Here is a 20,353-nt window from a genome sequence, read left to right as displayed (position 1 = left end):
GCCTGGGGGCCTTGAGCATGGTGTTGGAGCCGTGGAGCATGTTTGGATTTGTCACGAGGGAGGAGCTGGTACAAGGACAAGGCAGTCCACGTCCAGATGGGCACCGTGAGCAGCAGGCAGAACTGCCATTTGTGTGTTCTATTGTGAGTGAGAGCAACAGCAGAGCTTCAACCGAGTCACCCTGACCTCAACCCGCTGCTCCATTGGTTTCTGTTCTCGAGGTGAACCGGAGCATAAAAACCAGCATCTCCCGTGTCAGCGTGTGCCCCGTACCGCAGGGAACGCGCTCCTAACGGCGCAGCGGGCTGCGCAACGGGGGTTTCACTTCGTTTTGCTATGTGCGAACAGCGCCCCGTCCGTCCTACGGCCCGGCGTCAGGCCGCGCGCTGACAGCGCCAAGGGGAGCGGGAGGCTTTGTGTGCGGAGCAGGGCGGCCCCGCCAGGCGACGGCAGCGCGGATCCGCAGCGCAGGGACGCGGCTGTGCGGGGCCGGGCGGCGGGCGGAGGAGGAGTGGCCGGAAGCGGTTTTCCTGCCCGCCCCGCCGGCCGGGGACGGCGCTGCGCCGCGGGTTCCGGGATCTCCCTCAGCGCTCCGCCGCCCCCCGCGGCCCTTTGTCCCCCTTCCTCCCGCCCTGCCCTGCCCTGTTCGCGGTGATGCCGCCCCGCCCGTCTCAGCCCCACCTCCGGCGGACGCGCTGCGGGCTCTTCCTCCGCGGTCGGCCTCGCGCCTCTCGCCCGGCGGCCCGCGGGCCCTTCTGAGGCAGCCGCCTCCCGCTCGGGCCCAGCCGCTGTTCGACGCCGCCATGGCCCCCCGCGGCCCGGCCGCCTGCTCGGGCCCGGCCCGGCCACGGAAGAGGTAGCGGCGGGCGGGGCCGAGGGCACGGCGAGCTGCGGGCGGGCCTCGGGTCGGCGCCGGGAGCCGGAGCCGGGATGCCGGTGCCGGGCGGCACCGGGAGGACGTGAAGCCAGACCCGCGTTGCTTTGGCCTTTGTTAACCCAATGCTATGCAAAAGAAAAGGAGAAAGAGGAAAAAAAAAAAGAAAAAAAAGGAAAGCTTGTCCCTGGGAATGAGCGTGTCCTGCCCGGGGTGAGCCTGAGCGTGGCTTCGCGTCTGTGAGGCAGACTCGGTGGACGACACGCCGCGTTCCAGGAGGAAACTTCGGCGTCGCTCATTAACGCCTGGTTGGAACTTTTAATCCGTTTTGTTTTTTTTTTTCATAAAGCCGCCTCGGGAGCCGCGCTGCTGTCTGCAGGATCCGTGCTCGTCTGCTGCTCCTCTGCAGTGGCTTCAGTGCACGGGAGCACCGAACTGTAGGGCTGGAAGGGGACCTGGAGATCATCCCACCCCAACGTGCTCCTTTCACAGCTCCTTCTCAGCCTGGAAGATCGGGGATCGCAGACTTCTGTAGAAGCTTCTTGTCCTGGGAGAGGCTGCCCAGAATTGCTTTATGGGGCAGCAGCCTGGAAAAGTTCTTGGGGACCAAAGGAGGCCGAGTCTGCCTGCCCTGCACTTCATCAAAGGAGCAGGGAAGAAGGAGTCATCGAGGCATGGGGGCCCGCACTGCAATGTCTTTGTGGAACACGGTGAGAGATTTCAGTTGGTTTCACTTTTGGTTCGATTTTGATTTGCTGAGTTGGATGTGATGTGGATTTCACAAAGTGCAGTTAGATACAAACATACTGCGCTCCTTGGGAGTTGTTTTCTCCCCTTTTGCTTCTTAAGGTAAAACTCCTGTTTTTGTTAATGCTTCACTTATATCAGATTGCTTGAAACCTGGGAAGAGGTTATGGCACAGCTAAATATGAAATACAAGGAAATAACTCTTTAACATCATATAAACTTCTCACTTCTGCCTTGGATGCGTTCTGGATTAAGGCCTGGAGAAGTGTTTGTTTCGTAGGTGTAGACCACAGCCAGCTGAGGGTGATGCTGTTGTGAGTGAAGGGTGTTGTTGATTATCTCTACAAAAGGGGCTTGGAAACAAAACTGGACTGCTTTTGGGAAGTTTGTGGATGCTGCTGTTGTGACAACTGGTTGGAATGAAGTAGTTTCTTGTTAATTTGCTTCGTGTGCTTACAGCACTGTTGGTCTGCGGTTTCTCATAGCCAGTTAAATATGTAACTTGTGCTGGCATGGAGTTAAGTGTAGGAGGCCACAAGTGGCCAGGTTAGGGGTACAGCAACCCTCTGACCCAGATTAAGAGGGGGTGGAGAATCTCGGGAAACACAGCGAATCAAAAGCGCAGTGGAACTCCAAATGAGTTCAAATGCCTTTTTTTTTTTTATTTTTATTTTTTTAACGAGATTTCAAACTGAAGGCATCTCTTTCAAAAGACACAGGTGGAAATATGTGGTATCAGTGATCCTTTTTGGAGTAATGCTTGGTATTGCTGACCGTTCTGGTGGTCCTTGAGAGGACGGGCGCCAGGCTGCTAGCTGAGGCTGGAGAAATGGGAGCTGTACAAGGTTTCTTCAATAGTTTTGACCTCACAAGAAAGTTTATTTGTGAATAAGACAAAACCGGAGCTGTAATCAGCTATAATGAAAACTGGAAATATTTGCTGTGTGTGGGAATGTCATCCATTACTAAGAGGAGAAGCCTTGACTCAGTTTTGTTTTAGCTAGGCCTTCCTTTTGAGCTCATTCTCTGTTTCTGGAGGGAACCAAGCATTCTTGTGCAGCGTTCAGCAAAGGTGTTGTCAGAGATGCTGTGTATGGACTGCTGTAAATACTGTGTTGAGTTACATCTGTGTTACTTCTGACTTTTGCACAGTGCTTGTGAGCTGAGGTTGTTTGGAAATTGAAATTAATTACTGTGAGGGTAGGGTATAGAAGGGCTCACTTAACCCTTTGGTGATATGTTGCTCCTGGGTTTTACCAAGCCAGGCTCTCAGCGCTGTGATAAACCCCTCCTGTGGCCCCAGTTTGGTCACTGCTTGTACTGCTTTGGACAGAGTTTCAAGGTCAGGGGAGATACAGTGAGCACAAAGTGCAAGTGGTGCGATATTCTCACAGTCTTTGGTGTTTTGATGTAGCAAAAGAGCCAGAAATGCTCCTTTTTGATCATCTTACAGGACCAGGCAGATGGTAACTTTTTGCTGGTATGACCTGAGGTCAGTAAATCCCAGCACACTTGTGAAGAAAGATAGAATCTACAGTGTCCATGTACCATATGTCCATGAGAGACCTCAGTGCCTTGATTTAGAAAAAAATGAACTTGAAAGGGGACATCAAGGTCAGTACATCTGTTAGGAGAACTGCAAAAGATCAGCGTCGCTTATCCACACGAGGAGGAGTTTCTTCCTTTGAGTTTGTGAAGTGGTTCTTCATCATACAGGCAGGAGAAGGCTGCACCACGGGTTCTGTGTTGTCTGTCTCTGCCTGGGCCTCCTTCTAGCCTGGAAAATGGTACTCTAAAATACCTAGCAAAAACAAAGAGGGAAGAAAATTCATTTTAGAAGGTTATTCTTCTTCCTTGATTTTTTTTTTTTTTTTGGTTTAATAGCTAACTTTTCATTTTTGAAATGCACATACAGTCTGACACAGTGACCTTCTGACCATTTGTAGTTGGACAGAACAGTATTTCATAGTGTAGCTTTCCCGTTATGGAAATGTCTTTGGTAGAGCAGCTCAGAACCTTGGTTTGGTGGTTTCAGTGTGAATCCTCCCTGCTGTGTCCTTCTAAGGCTGTTTGGTGCAATTATTTCAGCTCTTGGATTATTTGCAAGCTTGCAGTTATGAGAAAGTATAAGGACAGTGTTTTCCTGTTAAGCTGTGCTTTCCTCAGCTGAGCACTGAACTTGCAGTCAGTGCTTTTGGAGAATGCTTAGCTGAGAGCAGAAGCATGGCCCAATATCTGATTAGTGGAAAGACTTTCTAAATGCGAATCCCATGTTGCCCAGTAGCATCTCGTGGCTTTCTGGGACATCAGCTTCAACAAAACTCTGTGGCAGCAGCTGAGAATGAGAGCCATCAGTCCGTGGGCATGTGGGGTTGGAGTGAGATGTTTGGGTTTAGTAATGAGGACGTAGGGTGGTTTGAAGCACAGGTCGTTCAGGTGGTGCTAAAGCTGTGATGTACGTCTCTGTCTTTGCTGACATTTGTGTCAGTGCTGCGGTGGCAGTCAGAAATTGCTGATCTGGGGAGGAGAGAGGAAGCCAAAGAGAATTTGGGTACGAGGCTGTCTTACGTGCTGCTTCCTATTACATGTGATGGATCGTTGTTAGGTTCAAACCCAGTCACATAACCTTCTCCTTGTTCTGTGTTAAAAATCATAGCCATGTTCTTATTGCATTGCAGAACGTGTCAGAGTTTGTACGAACTTCATCTCCAGATACACAAAGAGCAGGAGCTTCCTTCTGAATCTGCATTGTGCCTTCGTGCTGCCAGCTGTGAGCTGTATTTTCTCTTCTAGAAGAGAAAGGTTGAGAAAGCAATAAGGAAGCCTAAACAAGGTGTTTGTCTTGCTGAAAGGAGCAAAGCAACTCGGAGGTTGTCTCTGTAGCTGTAGTGCTGAGTGCTGCATGGACTCTTCATGCCAAATCTGGAGATCTCTTTTGTAAGCACTGCAACCCCAAAGTTAATTGTACAGAATAGATTGATAGCATAAGCTTGCCAGAGTTGTCAGTTGAAGATCAGCCCCATGATATCTGGGGGAAATATAAATTATAAGTATCTTTGCCCACGTTGTTGATTTAAGAAGTCTCTTTGAAGAGACTTTAGATTGAAGTTAATTTCTTCTACGTTGTTAAATTTTACATTTCAACTGTTTTGATGATGAAAATAAATGAAGAGCTTTGGTTCCTTCCTGAGGACTCGGTGACCCACGTACATGAGCTGTTATAATCATATTGATATTTATTATTTTTATGAAATGTGGATATTTTTCACACCATGTGGCAAAATGCATAATTCCAAGAGGAACTGGTGGTTGTTCAGCTGTGGACAAAACATTATTGGTAGCTACAAGACTTTGGAACATAGTTTTGCCAGCCAGCTGCTCCAGGAGACCTGTTGTGTAATCTGACTTTGTTTTTATTATCCTTTATCTTACAGGTGATCACAATACGTTTGCTTCATACACAGTACAAATTTATTAGGTGGCCAATTGCCTGTATGTGGAAGTCGTTTAAATGGGATTCCTTCCGTGCTAATCTCTATTCTTTAGCATGCAGGTGGCTCCAGGCCTTGCCTCATGCCCTTGCACTGCTCCTGTGGGCAAATGACCTCTGCTGCAAACTCTGGGACAGGAAGGGAACTGCTCTACTGTTCGTGCTTTGGGCTTTTCTCCTGAAGCAGCATCATTAACATCAGCCTAATGGAAGCCCCTTTGGAAACCCTCCCTAAAGTATCTGAGTCGGTGTTCCAAACTGACCAAACTTTTTTCATCGTTAGCTCAGAGATTTGGAGGCTCCCACACTTTAATTTCCATCTCTATTAGGAGGGAATTATCCCCAGCTTTTGAGATCATTGCTGTGTATCCATACTTTGATGCGATTCAGTATTAATGTGGTTAATGCTGACATCTGCTCCAATGCAGATTTGTGTACTGCTTCTGCCTGCATCCCTTCCCATCATACAAAGCTCTCGCTGTAATTCCTGTTCAATTACCAAACACCAGCAAGTTTCACTAAGAAGCCCCTGTGCAGAACTTGATCTGGGGTTGGGATGTGTTAGGAGAGGGGCCTCAGGCTTGCTAAAGTGCTTTCCATGCATCGAGGTGGAAGATGAGGCCGGGGAAAGGCTAATCCTTTGCATGGGCAGAGCAGCCCTGCTCTGTGTGCTGATCTCTGAGGCCTTGCTGTGTGTAAGAAGCTCATCTCCTTTGTGATGAATAAGCGCCGTTGCTCGTATGCCAGAGCTCCATTTAAAGATCGTGCTGGTTCTGCGTTTTGTCGTTAGCAAATGTTAGTAGAAAGGCGGTGTGAGGAGATGAGGACAGGAAGGCAGGAGGAAGCTGCAGGGGACGAGAGCAGAGACGGGGGCTGTGAGTGATCATCTCATTCCGTGCACTTCTGCCAACCAACGTGTGGTGTTTTAAATGGAAGAGTTTAAGACTGAAACTTGAAAGTGAGGGGTTGGCAGAGTCCCACAGGGCAGAGCTGGGAGCTGTATCCCCAGTGCTGTGTGGGACCTGCGCTGCACCGTATGGGGCAGACTGCAAGGGCAGCCTCCCACCCAGCAGCTGTGTGTGGGGGTCACTCTTGGAGCCGGGTCGTCCTCCTTCCAGGGGCAGTGAGGCTGTCTGGTTTATGTTGAGTTCTCTCCGCGCTGTCAGCTTGTGGTGGTGACCCAGTGATCTGGTCTCAGTTCCTGATGTGACCGCAATGGGCTCCTGTGCAGTGACCCCAAGTCTTTCCACTTGGATTTTTGGGGTAGCTGAGCTGCCATTGGCTGTGCTGGCCGCTAGGTGTCTGTTCTGAATCTTTTTCATAACGGGCTCCAGTTAGAGCATCCCCTGCAGTAAGGAGTGTTGGGAAGTGAGCATTGGGGGCCGAAGGGACAGCTGTGAGTTTGGGAAATGGTGCCTGTCAGATCTCCTTGGTTACCCTGAGAGCTGTAAGCTTTCTGATGGACCAGGGCCAGCAGGTGATGTTGTTTGCTTTTGCACTTAATATGAAAATCCTGCTTCCTCATCACCTCGACCTCCATTCCAGCTCATTCTTCATCATCTAAAACAGAGAATAGTTTTCAGTGCTGTCTTCCCTTTTGCTTGTTGTTGCTTTCTGCACAATCTGATTTCCCCCCTATAGCTACGCTGCACAGACTCCTTGTAATTACACACGTATTTTAATTGCTACATGAAATGCTGTGGTCCTCTCAGTATAGGAATTAATGCCATAAATCCTTTTGCTGCATTGTATCCAGCATTTCTGAGCTTCCCTTGGCAGTGGCTGTGGGGAATGGCAGAGAGCAGTGTTGTAGCTGCAGCTATTTACAGTTGTGTCCCAGTGCCAGAAGTGCCATCACAAAACTAATTGTGGAGTTAAACTTTCATGGAGTCACAACAGTGCTAACCAGAGAGGAGCTGTAATCTAGCAGTGCTCTGTTTTACTCAAATCACTTTTGGATGGGAGAATTTTATTATAATTCGGAAGATTTAGTGCGTGAAGCAGAATAGTTTCAGCTATAAATATCTGTGCTTAAATAGTTTATTATTTTTATTAGCTCTAAGCTGTCTTCATATCCTCTGTGAATCTGACAACAGATAATGTTGGTTTAGAAGGTACATCCTCATTTAGGCAGAATTATTGCAGTAGCTTTTAGAGCTGCTGTTGTCTGGTTGCACCTCCTGTTTGCAAATAGCTTTGGAAAGCTTGAATGAGAGGAACTGACTTAATGCTGAGCTGTTATTCCTTCTTAAATACGTTCAATTTGATGGATTAGATGCATTTAAAATTACTTGCCATCTAACCTTTACTTCTTGTAAGGCTGATGGATTCCACCAAATATGTTTGCTATATATATTTTCTCTAAATTTGCTGAATGAAAAATAAATGTCCTTTACTGGAAGCCAGCCAGAGGGGAAGCAAAGCTGTGCCTATCACTCAGTGCCAAGGCTGCACTTCCATTGGGTTCTTGGTCTGTCTGTCACATCTGAGCAGTGACCCCATGCAGAGGCTTGGATGTCAAGGGGCTGCCACCTCTCAGCTATCAGTGATTATTGCAAGGTTGTTGCATAAGTCTGCATGTGTTTCTCTTTGTGTTTGATATCATTGGGAGCGAAAAACTGTTGGGGAAACTTCAGTCTATTTAATGTCACTGAAAGGATTACTGACGCCTTTCCCATCGTTGGCAGCGCTGGCTAGAGATGGGGTGTGTGCTGAGGATCAGGATCAGGACAAGGACAGTGCAGGCTGCCTTCTGAACATGGCATTGTGGGCTTCTTGCAGGAGCTTGTTTTGACCTGCTGCTGTGATGGGCTCTGCTGCTGTCCTTAGGTTAGCAAAATGTGCAGTGCTAAGAAGAGCCATCGCAGCTGCGTGTAAGAATGTGGCATTTCAGTAACGTTAGATGGAAATAGTGGTCAGTGCTGCAGTGGTGATGAGGTCAGGGTTGACAGAACTGAGATTCTGGAGGTGTTCCAGACCCGTGGAGATGTGGCACTGAGGGATGTGGTCAGTGGGTGTGGGTTGGGGACCTTAGAGGTCTTCTCCAACCTTAAAGGTTCTATGAACTGTAAAACACTAACATGAGAGATTCACATTCCACTTATTAAAATAAGCAACATGAATCCAGTGAGGTACACGGGGTGCTTTTGGTCCAATTCCGTAACTCATGTTAGCTTTCCTCCGCTCAAAGTCAGTGCTACAGGGACATGAATAACACCCAGGTCGAGCTGAAAGACACAGAAACCAGCAGAGCAGATTCTTCCCAGCTCAGACATCGCTTCCACCCACGATTTTTCCAAATTAGGAAGCGGTGGGCTTCAGCATGCAGTGGTTTGCAGCCCCTGGAATGATGCAGTGTCCTGGGCTGAGTCCTACAGGGCCGGGCTGCTGTCACCCCATGGTGCTGAGTCAGCTGATAAGGGAAGTGTGGCTGGGGGCATGGAGTGCTTGATTTCACAGTCATATCTTGGTCGTTCTGCCGTTAGTTTAAGTAGCATCACGGATGTCACTGTTTTTAAGTTCCAGATCTGGAAGGGCAGCAGCTCAGCTGTGGCTGAGGCTCCATCTGCTGAAGCTGTGCTTCTGGAAGCTGATGTGCTGCTTGCGAAATGCTCCCCTAAGGCAAATCAGGCCCTTTGGGGAAGGAGGCTGAGGGCTGGAGCGAATCAGACAGGCATTTTATGTTTCCATTATTAATACAGTATGTTTTATGGTTCTCAAATTGGAATTGCTAGCAGCTGAATTTTAAAAATGCACTACCACTAAAAAATTCAGGAGTAAAAGTGACCCAGCGCAAGTAACAGTGCTCTCTGCTGCCTCGAGACCGCTGGGCACAGCCTCACACAATCACACTTGGGCCGAGCTCCTCCTCCCTGCCCTGCTGGGTGCTGTGTCCAGCTCCCAGCTGTGTTGCTGGGTCCCTGCAGTGTCCTTTGGAGAGGACTGACCTCAGCAAGGTGCGTGATGAAGTGCTGTTGAGTGATTTCTGGCTTGTAAGGAGATTCCCGTTTATTTAAAGTGAATACAGATATGCAGCAACACTGCAATAATTATTAATTGTGGATATAAAGCTGAACAAGTGGATTTCTTTGAAGTACTGAAAGATTACAAAGAGTAGGTTGGATGCTATCCCCTTCTTTTTCTCAAATGCTTTACTGATGAGGCAGAAAAAATACAGTGAAAGCTTTCAGTGTGTTACTTCAAGCAAAGTGCTGCTGGGAATAAGGCGGCCCCAGGGAGGCTGTGTGCCAGCAGTGGGTGCACCTGGGCCTGGACACTTCCTTGCCATGTGGTTGCCCAGCGAAGCCCTGCCTGCACCAGTCTGCAGCACCTCATCCAGGTCCTGTTCTTATTGTGCAGAGGTGAGCCAGCAGCCTGACATCCAGGCCTGCTGCTTCCGTGTGAGGGTGACTTCTAGCCTGGGGTCAGACCTGATGTGCTTGTGAGCAGGCTCCATTAAGCCAGGAGCTGGCTGGGGTTGCAAGGCAATAAAAGCAGATAAGGCAGGAGAGGAGGTGAGGGTTTCCTTGTGCCGCTTCCTGCTGTGCGGGCAGTTTGCACCAGCATGCACCACAGCCCTGGGATGCTGAAACACTGCCTGTGTGCCACGGGCAGACTGCAGCAAGAGCCTTCACTCCCACTTTCCCATCTGCCACCTATGCTTCTCCTCCCACCAGTGGCTCTTGCACACAGGAGGACTGAAAACTGGTGCTACCAAAAGCAAACTAAATAATTCCCCCCAGAATAAAGCCCATAGTGTGCAACCTTTTCTTTATGCCTGGCACCAACTCGTGTTGTAACTGAAAGGGTGACTGAGATTTTTTTCCCTTCCCTTCCCGTCAGTATAGGGGCTGTCCTTGGGTGAACAAAACACCCACTTTCCTGCTGGGTCACTGGGATTTGTGTATATATGACCAGCGATGCACCAGTGCTGAGGCAGATGAACTGCTGTGTTCATCCTTGCACCAGGGAGCAGCAGTGCACAGTACCTGCTTATTTGCAACTTGAAACAAAGCAGTGCTCTTTGTTGTCATAAATAAATGGAGACATTTGAGGTCAGGCTGGACTGTGCTCTGAGCACCTGATGGAGCCGTCGGTGCCTCTGTTCCTTGCACGAGTTGGACCAGATGGCCTTTAAAGGTCTCTTCCAACTCAAACAATTCTGTGATTCAATGAAGTTGCATCTTCTCACTCTGTTAGGCCACGTGAAGAAAGACAACAGCATGGAGATGCATTGGCACAGCTGCCCAGGGACTGGTGGGGTCACCATCCCAGCGGTGTTGCAGAGATGTGGCACTGAGGGACGTGTCAGGGGGTGTAGTGGGATGGTTTGGGGTTGGGCTTGGGGATCTTGGGGACCTTTTCCAACCTTCATGATTCTGTGATCATCTGTCAATGCACAGAATGATACGATCATTCATTTTGCTTTTTCATTAAGGGGTGGGAAATAAAGCACAAACTCTCCTCTGACATCACCTTCTGGTAGATGCCTATCCTCTATTCTTCTGTCCTTTGCAAATTGGTGCAGTGTGCACTGTGACATTTTGCAACATCTTGTAGCTCCTCGCCTTTTGTCTGCCAGTGTTTTAAAGCTGACTTTTTTTTTTGTCCCTACCAAGTTGTTGCTATTTCTCTCGGAGAAGCAGCTCCCATCTTCACACTGGATGCTCTCTGCAGCTTGGCTGGTCGCTTTGTGTTCTATCAGACTATGGAAATCCTGCTGTTGAGCTGAAGGAACTGAAATCGTTGTTTAGAAAAGCAAATTGTCATTTGGAGCTGCCTGCTAAAAAAGCTGTTGGTCTGTGCTTGCAGGCGAGCTGCCAAAGATTTAAAAAAGAAAAATTGGATTTTATCCTCTTTTTTTTTTTTCTTTCTGTTTTTAAGATGGTCAAAGCTGGCATGAAGAATGGTAGTTTTCTAAGAGGGGTTTTGTCTGCCCTAAGTAGCAAAAAAGAGCAAGCCTAATCCTGTTTTTCTTCTCAGGTCGCCTTTTAAGCTCTGGGCTACATGAGCTTGCTCTTGAAAATAGTATTTCTTTCTTTCTGCCTCTCAGAGTACAAGGAAGGAGATGGCTTGCCCACTCAATTTGCTGCTTTGACAACTTCTTACCGTGGTTGCACGCGATTGTTCCTCCTCCTGTGCTTCGGGAAGGTGACAACTGGGGACAGCTGTGCCCAGCAGGACGGTCAGTCCATGGGCACAGGGATGATGTTCCACTGGGTCCTGAGCTGCGCCAGCACCCAGGCAGCCCTGCTGCTGCCTCCCATTGCTGCTGCTGCAATTCAGCACGCAGGTTTCAGTACCTCCTGACCACTCTGACCCCAGCAGCCATTTTTTTTCCCCCACACTGTCTGTATCCAGCACACAGCACCGTCATGAGCTGCTCTGTGAATCCCCTCCACGTATGTTATTGTGTATGAAGAGTTACCTTTGTGGCCTGGTGAGCTGACCCATCGCTCGCTGCCGGCGCTCAGAGGAAGCGGCTGCAGGATGGTGATGATCTGAGAGCTGCACGGAGGCCATCTTTGCTTCTGCCATCCTTCAGGCTTTGAGATTTTGGTATTTTTTTTCCCCCTCATGTCTGGGGACGTTTTATCATCCTCCTCTTTCCCGTTCCGAGCAATTACCATTTATTTTATCTTCAAGCAGCAGCCTGTGGCAATAAATTTTAGGAAATTCCTTCCCACCCTTTATTAAGCCCTACATAATGGCTTCCGCTACTCGCTCATACGTTCATTAAGAAGAATTAAATGAGTGCTGGCGGCCATTAGCAGAGCATTTAATAACCTCTCCAAGGGAAGGTGCAGCAGATCGGAATAAATGAACGGGAGTGAAAACAAATGAAATAACTTTACAAAAACGCTCAACTAATTTGTTCTTAAAGAAAAAAAAAAAAAAAAGACTTATTTACACGAACGGAGCATTTTTACAAGTGCCACTTGGAGACGGTCCCCAGTGCTGAGCTCTGCAGGCAGCGTCAGCGTGCCTTGGCTGTGGGGTCTCTGGGAGGCTTTTTTAGGGTGAGAAAGGGCATTTTGGCATGGCCTGCCCTCTTCCTGAGCTGCTGGTGGCTCCTGGTGGCAGGCTGTGCCCTTCCTCGTGTCCTGATGGAGAACTGCCACAGGCTTGAGGTGATACCAGCTGCTGCCTCACCATTCCACTTGTGAAGTGAGCTGTGGCAGCTGGGCAGGTGAGCTTCAAAGAGCACCCAGTGTGCACAGATGGGATCTCCCACATGAGGGGAAGTGCAGTCAGCCTTGCTCAGTAACCTTTAGGGCTTGAGGACCTGGTAGTGCTGCAGGCTCTGAGCACGCTGCTTGATTCTCAACCTCAGACTGATGGGCAGTTGCAAAATAGATTATAGTAAACAGCAAGTGTGAGAACTTTACATAGCAGTGTTTATGGCTGGTGTTTAGTAAATGAAATGCTGCCAGCCTGAATGTCGTTCCCCCATCCCCTGGTTCAGAGGAGAAAATGTCTCTGTTCAGAAGTCACCCAGGTGCTGCAGGTGACAAGTTTTGGTTGAGGTCTTGTGGTTGTTTTCATTTCATTTTTCTGCAGTCATTCCTGCTCACGCTGGAGGAGCTCAGCGAGTTGAGGACAATGACAGTAATTGCTGGTATTGAACCGAAGATGCGGTGTAAGAATTTTACCTGGATCACTACATTTGATTGATATTTTAATTAGAGTCTGGCAGGTGAGAGATAATGAGAATCAGCTTGCGTTGGAGAATTCCTAATTTTGTTCACTGCCTCCATAGGCTTCCTATTTTAAATTATTCATTATATTTAAAGAATCAACAGTATGTGAAAAGAGCTAATCTGCCCAAATGTGATGCGCTGCTAATACGCCCTGTCTTATTCTAGCCTCTGTGCCAGGTAAGAATTCAATCAATAGCTTTCAGGTGCGTTGCAAATAACAAAAGAGCGATGGTGCGATGTTTGTTTTTAATGAACAGAAGCGTGTACAACCGTGGATGTTTGTGCTGCTTTTTAAATGGCCTGAATCCCCCTGCACTGAGGAGGGAGGACTGGCAGGGGGAGGATGTTGCTTGAGCTGATGTGTTTGGGATCTGTCAGATATTGTGGGCAACCGAGTGTTATTAGAGCAGCAGCCTGCAGCATGGCAGAGTGGGGCTGAGCTGCTGGTGGTGAGCTAAGGTATTATTTGGGGTCTCTCCCCTGCTAGTAAGTAGCAGTGTTGGCAGTCTGTGCTGTTTTCTTGCCTGCCTGCAGTATTTTGCGGGTGGGCCTGAGCTTCCGAATGCAGGCAATAAAAGCTGCATTTTTAATAAAAGGGATATTAAAACCAAATAAAGAACAGCCTTGCTTCAGTATTTCCCTTTTTATTTTCCCCATAATTTTCACTGTGGCTTGAACTTGGAAGTACCGGGGTTGGTTTTGCTCTACTTCAGTTACGCTGGAAGCTTTTGTCCCACGTTTGAGAAACTTGGTTAAAGGGACAACGTAAATTGCAAATGCTTGCCCTCATGCTAATAAAAGCTAAAAATTGTAATAATATCTTTATTGGTTTGAAACAATTCCCTGGCCCTTTCCTCCTCCCCAGTAATGTGAGCCATTCAGCACGCTGACATTTGATCTGGAGCCGAGGCAGCGTGGAGGCGAGCAGCAGCTTGCTAATGGATTTCTGATTGTTCTCCTGGTCCATTCCCATCTTGATGAATGGTGCAGTCGGCTCTTGCAGTCTGGGGAACTGATAAAAAACACTTTGCCCTCGTGTTATTACGTTTCTCCAGGAGAGTAGAAAAGCAGATTTCCTTCGCTGTCCTGACGGCTTGCTATCCTGCTCAATTAGAGAGAGGTATAAAGAAGCAGCCTTCCTATTTGAGGCTGAAATTGCTTTTACGGCTTATATTAGGTCTGTCTTAGGTGGCTGGTGTGGAATCCCTGCTTGCTCAGCTTGCTAACACTGCTTCCCTCTGAATGCTGCTGATGTTTTATGGCTGCTGGTGCAGGGCTTCTGGTGGGGCACAGAGCATGTGTTTGGGAGCAGGGTGGCTGCCTCCCATGCAAAAGCCCTTTCTGTGCCCCAGGGTAATGTGGAGCTGTTACACAAGGATCTGTTAATGTCCCACAACTGTTGGTTTAGGAAATCGCTTTTTATGGGCTTGGGGTGCTTGTTCTAGGACTTGGGGGTGCTGATGGGAAAATCCAGGATCGTCTTTTTGTTGCAGTTGTTGTGGGATAACAAACATCTTCACAGTAAAATAACAGCGTAGGAAAAAAAATCGTAAGAACAGTCAGTTAAAATGTTTCTTCTCAACTTAATAATGGCATTTGCACCCTGATCACCATCCCTAACAACTTTATCCAGCTCTTTCGTTCCCTTGATGAATTAACCTCATCTCCAGGACGCTGTGAGCTGTGAAAGTGTATTTCAGGCTTTGCAATTAAGGTATCTTGAGTTGTTTCTGATCTCTCAACATGACTAACGAGAGGGGCTGCACTGCAGCTCCCTCCATAGCTGCACTTCTGAATGTGAAGGCATTTCAGGGGAAAGACTTCAGGCACCCTGATAGCTGCTGGAGGGACACAGCACAGCAGGGCATAACGGATCCAGGAGGTTCCTGGGTTGCACTGGTGATAACTTCCTTCTCCCTGCGATAGAGGAGCCAACAGAGAGAGGTGTTCTGCTGGACCTTGTACCTGTACTGAGGGGCTTGTTGGGAATGGGAAAGTTGGAGGCAGCCCTGACTGCAGTAACAATGGCATGGTGGAATTCAGGATGCTTAGGGCAGGGAGAAGGGTGAAAGGCAAGCTTGCAGATCTGCTGTCTCCAAGGATGTCCGTGGAAGAGTCTTGTGGCATAACGCTCCAGAGGGAGGGGGAGCTCTGAGAGCTGGTTAACGCTCAGGAAGCACCTCCACCAAGCTCAGGAGTGGGCCATTCCTGCAAAGAAGTCAGGCAAGATGCAGCGAGGGGATGGGAAAGGAGCTCTTGACTACAAAAAGGAGGTGTACAAGGGGGGCAAGGAACCTGGGAGGAATAGAGAGACATTGTCCTTGCATGCAGCCCTAGATTTTGTGGCTGAAAAGTTCAGGCTGTGCCTTTCTTTCCATCACGGTCTCATTATATTCCACAGCTACCTCTGTTGGCACTGTTCAGATAAACAGTATTAACTTGCAATAAACCCAAAGCCTGCATGCATAAACTGTGCTGTCTTTCTGTTGCACAGATAAATGGTATTGAGGTCGAGTCATCTCCATGCAGGCAGTTGCCTCTAGGGAGTGCCAGTGCACAATGGAGGGTCTGGCTGTGCTCAGTAGCTTTTCGGCAGCAGTATTTATGGGGCTCATCTTCTCATGAGAAGAGCGGTGTTTACTCAGCAGATGCTGCCTTTTGGTGGGATTGGAAGGCACGTTCCTGTCATTGGAAGAAGCTTTTAGACCAGCTCTTCATCTCGTCCTAGAAAGGAGAAGGCCCGTTTATCTTCTCTTGCTGCTCGTCACTTGCTCTGACCAGGATTCTTGTGCTCAGTTTACCTATCTCACAATCTTTCTGTCTCTGTTCAGTTCAGAAAATGCAAGCACAACTTCCCCAAATCCAGCATGGCCAGCAGATTGCTTCCAGAGGCCTCCAGTGTGGAACGCAGTGCTCTCATCACAAGATAGCTGGGTTGGGAGGTGACATGTGACAGTGTGACAGTGCCCAGCTGTCCCAGCTGGGGTTCTCTGTGCTCTTTTGTTTGACTCCTGACAAAAGCCAGTTGAGTTTTTCAGCTGTAACAGTTATAGCCCTGGCCTGAGGACAGAGTAATTCTAGATGTCTCCGTGGGCTTCCATTATATCTTCATTTATAGCGCAAAAAATGTAAAGAAATGTCATTCTTTTTCCTGTACGTCCGTAACATGTGGCTTAGTCTCTGCTTGTGAGCCTCGTCTACTCTTTGAATTAGAGCCGTTTGATATTTGCCTTGATTTGAATACGTGCCAGCAATGTGGCGCATTCAAATGTTTCCAAACTTTCCCCACGGCATCTTAAAGAGAAAATAATGGCCGTGCCAGAACCACCAGGAGTCCCTCTTATCATACGTGTTCTTTTCGTTGGTTACAGCCCTGCCGAAAGGCCGCCTTCAGGGACACATCCCTCTGTGCTCCCTGGGCTGGGCTGTCAGCATCGGGCCTCCAGCACTCCTGTTCATCCACGGGTGCCTTTGGAGAAGCTGAGGCACAGCAGGTCGGTTCCTGCCTTTGTTCACCGCTCAGCAATTAGAAAATGATTTATGTCTTTGTTTCTGCTTTCAAATCCCTTCAGAAAATGACGGTATATTCTTAACCTGAGAGTTATGGTTTTGAGACGTCAGCATAAGGCAGAAGCTGTTCTTCATCTGCGTCAGTGCTGTCTTCAGTGCTGGGGCACTCTGCTGCTCGCTGGGCCCTGTGGCTGTTACTTAATTTTAAGTGAATAATGAATTTTCCCATTCAAGCAGAGCTAGGTAAGCAGTACAGTGATGTGCATGCTAGATCTGTGCTTGGGAGCAGCAATGTGACTGAAAATCAAATGCGGTGCTCAGGCCGTGGCCTCATTAATGCTGGAGGGCCCATCTGCCCCCTGCTAGCAGGTAGTTGGGATTCTATATAACCCCATCAACGTTTGTGTTACGGGCATGGAATTAGTGCCTGGCTTTATTGATTGGTTAATAGCTAGGTCCTCTGCTGTTGTACCTGGTGGAGATTAATTAAAGAAAGGAATGGGTGACGCCGTGACCTCGTTGTTAATCTGAGTGTGACTGGGCAGAAGCGAGGAGCGCACTGACATTGGTTTACAGCCTCTTCTGGATTCCCTTCCCTCTGCCCACTGGTCTGTGCCTGGCATTTTTTCCCAGCTTGACATAAATAGTTGGCTAAGGCTAAAAGGATGAACAGCACTGCATGCTATCAGCAGAATTAGAGGAAAAGTAATTGTGCCAATCGCATCACGCACTGGGCAAAGCAGAGACTCTCCTTAATGCATCTCATTGTGCTTGGTGTATGCTAAGCAGGATGGAGATGAAGTGGGTGGGGGTCATCGCCCACTGCACGGTTCCCAGGCCCGGGGAGAGCCGTGGTGCAGGCACTGCAGGCTGCACAGAGCTGCACGTGGTGGTGCTGGAGCTGCACCGTGACCCCGGCGCGTTCCTGGGCTCATTCCTGGCATAGCTCAGCTGTCCGCCGCCCCTGGCCTGGCTGCCCCTGGCTGCTGCTGCTGCATGCAGGCTTTGGGCTGGTTGTGAAGGCGTTTCTCCTTGAGAGGGTACAGCAACCTCTTCCAAAGTAATTTAAGCTAAAGAGAAAAAGAAATCAATAACGCTGGAGTAAGTGTCAGATAATGGGCTCTGCGTCTCCGTGTGATCTTGGGGTTGCAGTGAAATGTTGAACGGGTCAGGCTCTTGCCGTGGGTTGTCTTCCAGGGCGATGATCAGTCTGAGAACAGCTGTTTGTGTGAGGCGTAATTAAAGTTTAATTGGGGATGTCCATTAGGAGGTTGGTACACCGGGAGAAAATAAAAATGAAAACAAACACGAAGTTTTCAATAGGAGAATTTAAAGAAGAAGAAATGGCAGCTGAGATAATGTGGGTGTGAGGCAGGAGCAGGAGGGTGGCTGAGGATGGGCTCTGGAACCAAAGGGCATTAGGAGAGGTGGGCTTAGGGGGTTGGATCTCAGGTCTACAACAGCCTGAATTCCTCTAGGACAGGAAAGGAGAGGAGCTGAGGACCATCGGGGCGTGAATTTGATGAGCCAGGAAGCAAAAGGGAGAGGTTTTGGGTTGAGGTGTAAGTGCAGATGGCAGGAGGCGTGCTGGGGTGAGGGCTCAGCGGTGCTGCGGAGCAGTGCTTGTAGGATGTGTGTTAGCACTTGTGCCCCCAACAAGTGTCACTGAGTGCTGGATTACAGCAAAATGCCTTTTCTCCAGAGTATCGTTGTTCATCTCTAAGTGTCAGCGCTGTGTTTGCAGCCTTTGCTTTTGTCATGTCAGAGTTTCATGGGGCTTTGTGTTTGTGGTGGCTCAGGGGAGGTAAATTGCTCTTTGAGTAGTTGTGTTCTGCTTGGTGAGAGCAAAACAGCAAAACCCCACAGATCAAGGCCCCCTCCAACCAGTCCAAAGGCGCTCCTGAGCTCTGTTTTTCCTGCTGGAGCTGAAGGCTGGGGAATGCTCAGTGCCCCATTCCTTATCTTCCCTCTGGCTTTGCTGGAGCTGAGGCATTGAGAAGTGCAGTGCCCTGTCCTTGGCTGCACGGGAAGTCAGTCCGTGCTGGGGCCAACTGAGGCTGGCGGTCATAGAGTCATTAAGGATGGAAAGTCATTGTGGATTGCCTGCCATGTTTTACCCTTCAGATTCCAGCCGAAAGGAAAAGACTCCCTTAAACAAAATATGTAGGCAGGCTCTGTTTAAACAGCCCCTGGAGCTTCCTTTCTTTTGAATTGCATGCTGAAATATGTTTGAAAATTCTGCTGCTGAAAAGTGGCAAATTGCACGTAAGGGTTTCCTTGAATTTTCTATCGGGGGGCATCAGTTTGTGCATTTGGGCTCATTAGCAGAGTTGCTTCAAATCCTGAATGGGGGGAAGTGCCTTTTGCCAAGAAGGTGGGCACGTCTGAAGGACAGGTTTGGTATCCATGGATGGTGCTTGGAGCAGAGCCCTGGGGGCTGCAGATGTGTGGGGCAGTGTGCTGGCAATGAGTTTCCTCCCTGGGTGACCCCAGTGAGTCCTCAGACCTCTGCACGTCCTTCAGCCCAACTGGGAGACCTGAGGTGGCAGCAGAAGCCTTGCTGGGAGCAGGAGCCTGCAGCCACTGAGTTATTCTGGGGAATGGGGAAGCGAAGTCAGTCCTGAATTAACATCAGGGAGAGAGCGCACGGATTGTTTGGGGGATTTATTTTCTCCTTAAATATCCCGAATTGTGTTAATGGGGCTGAGTTTGAATGGGTGCAGTGATTTGTGCCATTTCTACCCTACAGCAGAGTAAAAAAAAAAAAAAAGTACTTGCAGTTTTCCTTTTCGTCAGACTGCTTACAGAGCCTGTGGAAATGGAGTTAATCAATATTTCTATTAGACACACGCTCGGGCCCCATGCCACAAGCACTCATTTTTAAACCCTTCAATCTTGTATCGTTTATGGAGATTGTATTGTCAGAAATAGTGCCGTAAATAATTTATTTTGCTGCCAGAGCTTTTCTAAAGGTCCCTGGGCACGACGCAAGATTTCCTCCAGGAGCTGTAAAGCTTCCAGCTCTGTTTGCTATGGCAAAGGGATTTTTTTTTGAGAGAGAGAGACGAGGAGGCTGGTGGAAATGATTGGTTATTTCAGGAGTGGCTGGCAGCTGTTTCTTTCGCATTGCTATTGTAATCTAGAGCAGAGCAATTAGTAAGTGAAATTATTCCCATGTTCCATGGTCTGTGCGGAACAAGAGGAGGTTCCCAGCACACACAGCTGCCTGCAGCCTGGGATGTGATGGGGGGGACGTGCCCTGTGTATTGGCTTGGGGCAAATGTGTGCAGGGATCTCTGTGAGCACTGCTGCAAGGGATGCACTGTGGGCATCCCCATAGGTGACGTCCTTTGAGGTCACTGCCATGTCCTTGGGAGGCACTGTGGGAACTGCCATAGGTGATGTCCTTCAGGGGCACTGATGGAGCTCCTCCCATCGTGGTGTGCAGCTTCTCAAAGGCTGGCATCTTTGCTGATTGAGGAGAGATCCCTATAGAGCTAAATAAACACCAGCTCTGGACTGGGAGGCAGGCAAGAAAGTCACTGTTTCCAATTGACTCCTCAAAGTTCCAGCAGCAGCCCTGACCCATACAGGTTGGCTGTGGCTGGCACTGATCTTACTAACTCCTTGAAACATCCCTCCCCTTCAGTTACACACAGAGAAATCAACAATGTCAAATACATGGAGACTATAAGCAACTGAAGAGAGAAACTGCAGCACCAGCTCTGTTGTTGCATTGCAGATGGCCATTTCCAGGTATGGGATGTAACCCACGGACCTGTGCTCCCTGAGGGGATGGGACTGCCCATGGCAGCTGGCCCTGAGGGGATGCTGGTGCCTCTGCTGACAGCTCCATGTGCTGACAGGCAGAGCCTGCTGAATAGATAAAGCATCAAAAGATGTTTTCTGTAGATATGTGTTCCAAAAGACGGCGTTTTTTCGTGCTTTGGGAAAATGTTAAGTTTAAGAGTTTAAAAAAAAAGAACAAACACAGCAGATTGTTTTGGATGTCATACATTGCGTTGTGACTCA

The 20,353-nt window shown here is 48.7% G+C and overlaps 1 protein-coding gene across 1 annotated transcript in view; it reads left to right on the top strand.

Moving 5' to 3' along the window:
• Positions 1-905: 905 nt before the first annotated feature.
• Positions 906-20,353, top strand: part of ABL1 (ABL proto-oncogene 1, non-receptor tyrosine kinase) — a 65,437-nt gene continuing 45,989 nt past the window's right edge. The window contains 1 exon segment of the mRNA XM_042878695.1: positions 906-1,584. Within this exon segment, the coding sequence (XP_042734629.1) occupies positions 1,449-1,584 (136 nt within the window). The 5' untranslated portion in view covers positions 906-1,448.

This window comes from Lagopus leucura, unplaced genomic scaffold, assembly GCF_019238085.1.
Source record: "Lagopus leucura isolate 7727_CA_CO unplaced genomic scaffold, USGS_WTPT01 Super-Scaffold_100022, whole genome shotgun sequence".
NCBI lineage: Eukaryota > Metazoa > Chordata > Aves > Galliformes > Phasianidae > Lagopus > Lagopus leucura.
Note: the sequence above shows the minus strand (reverse complement) of the source record. Positions and strands in the feature narration are given on the sequence as shown.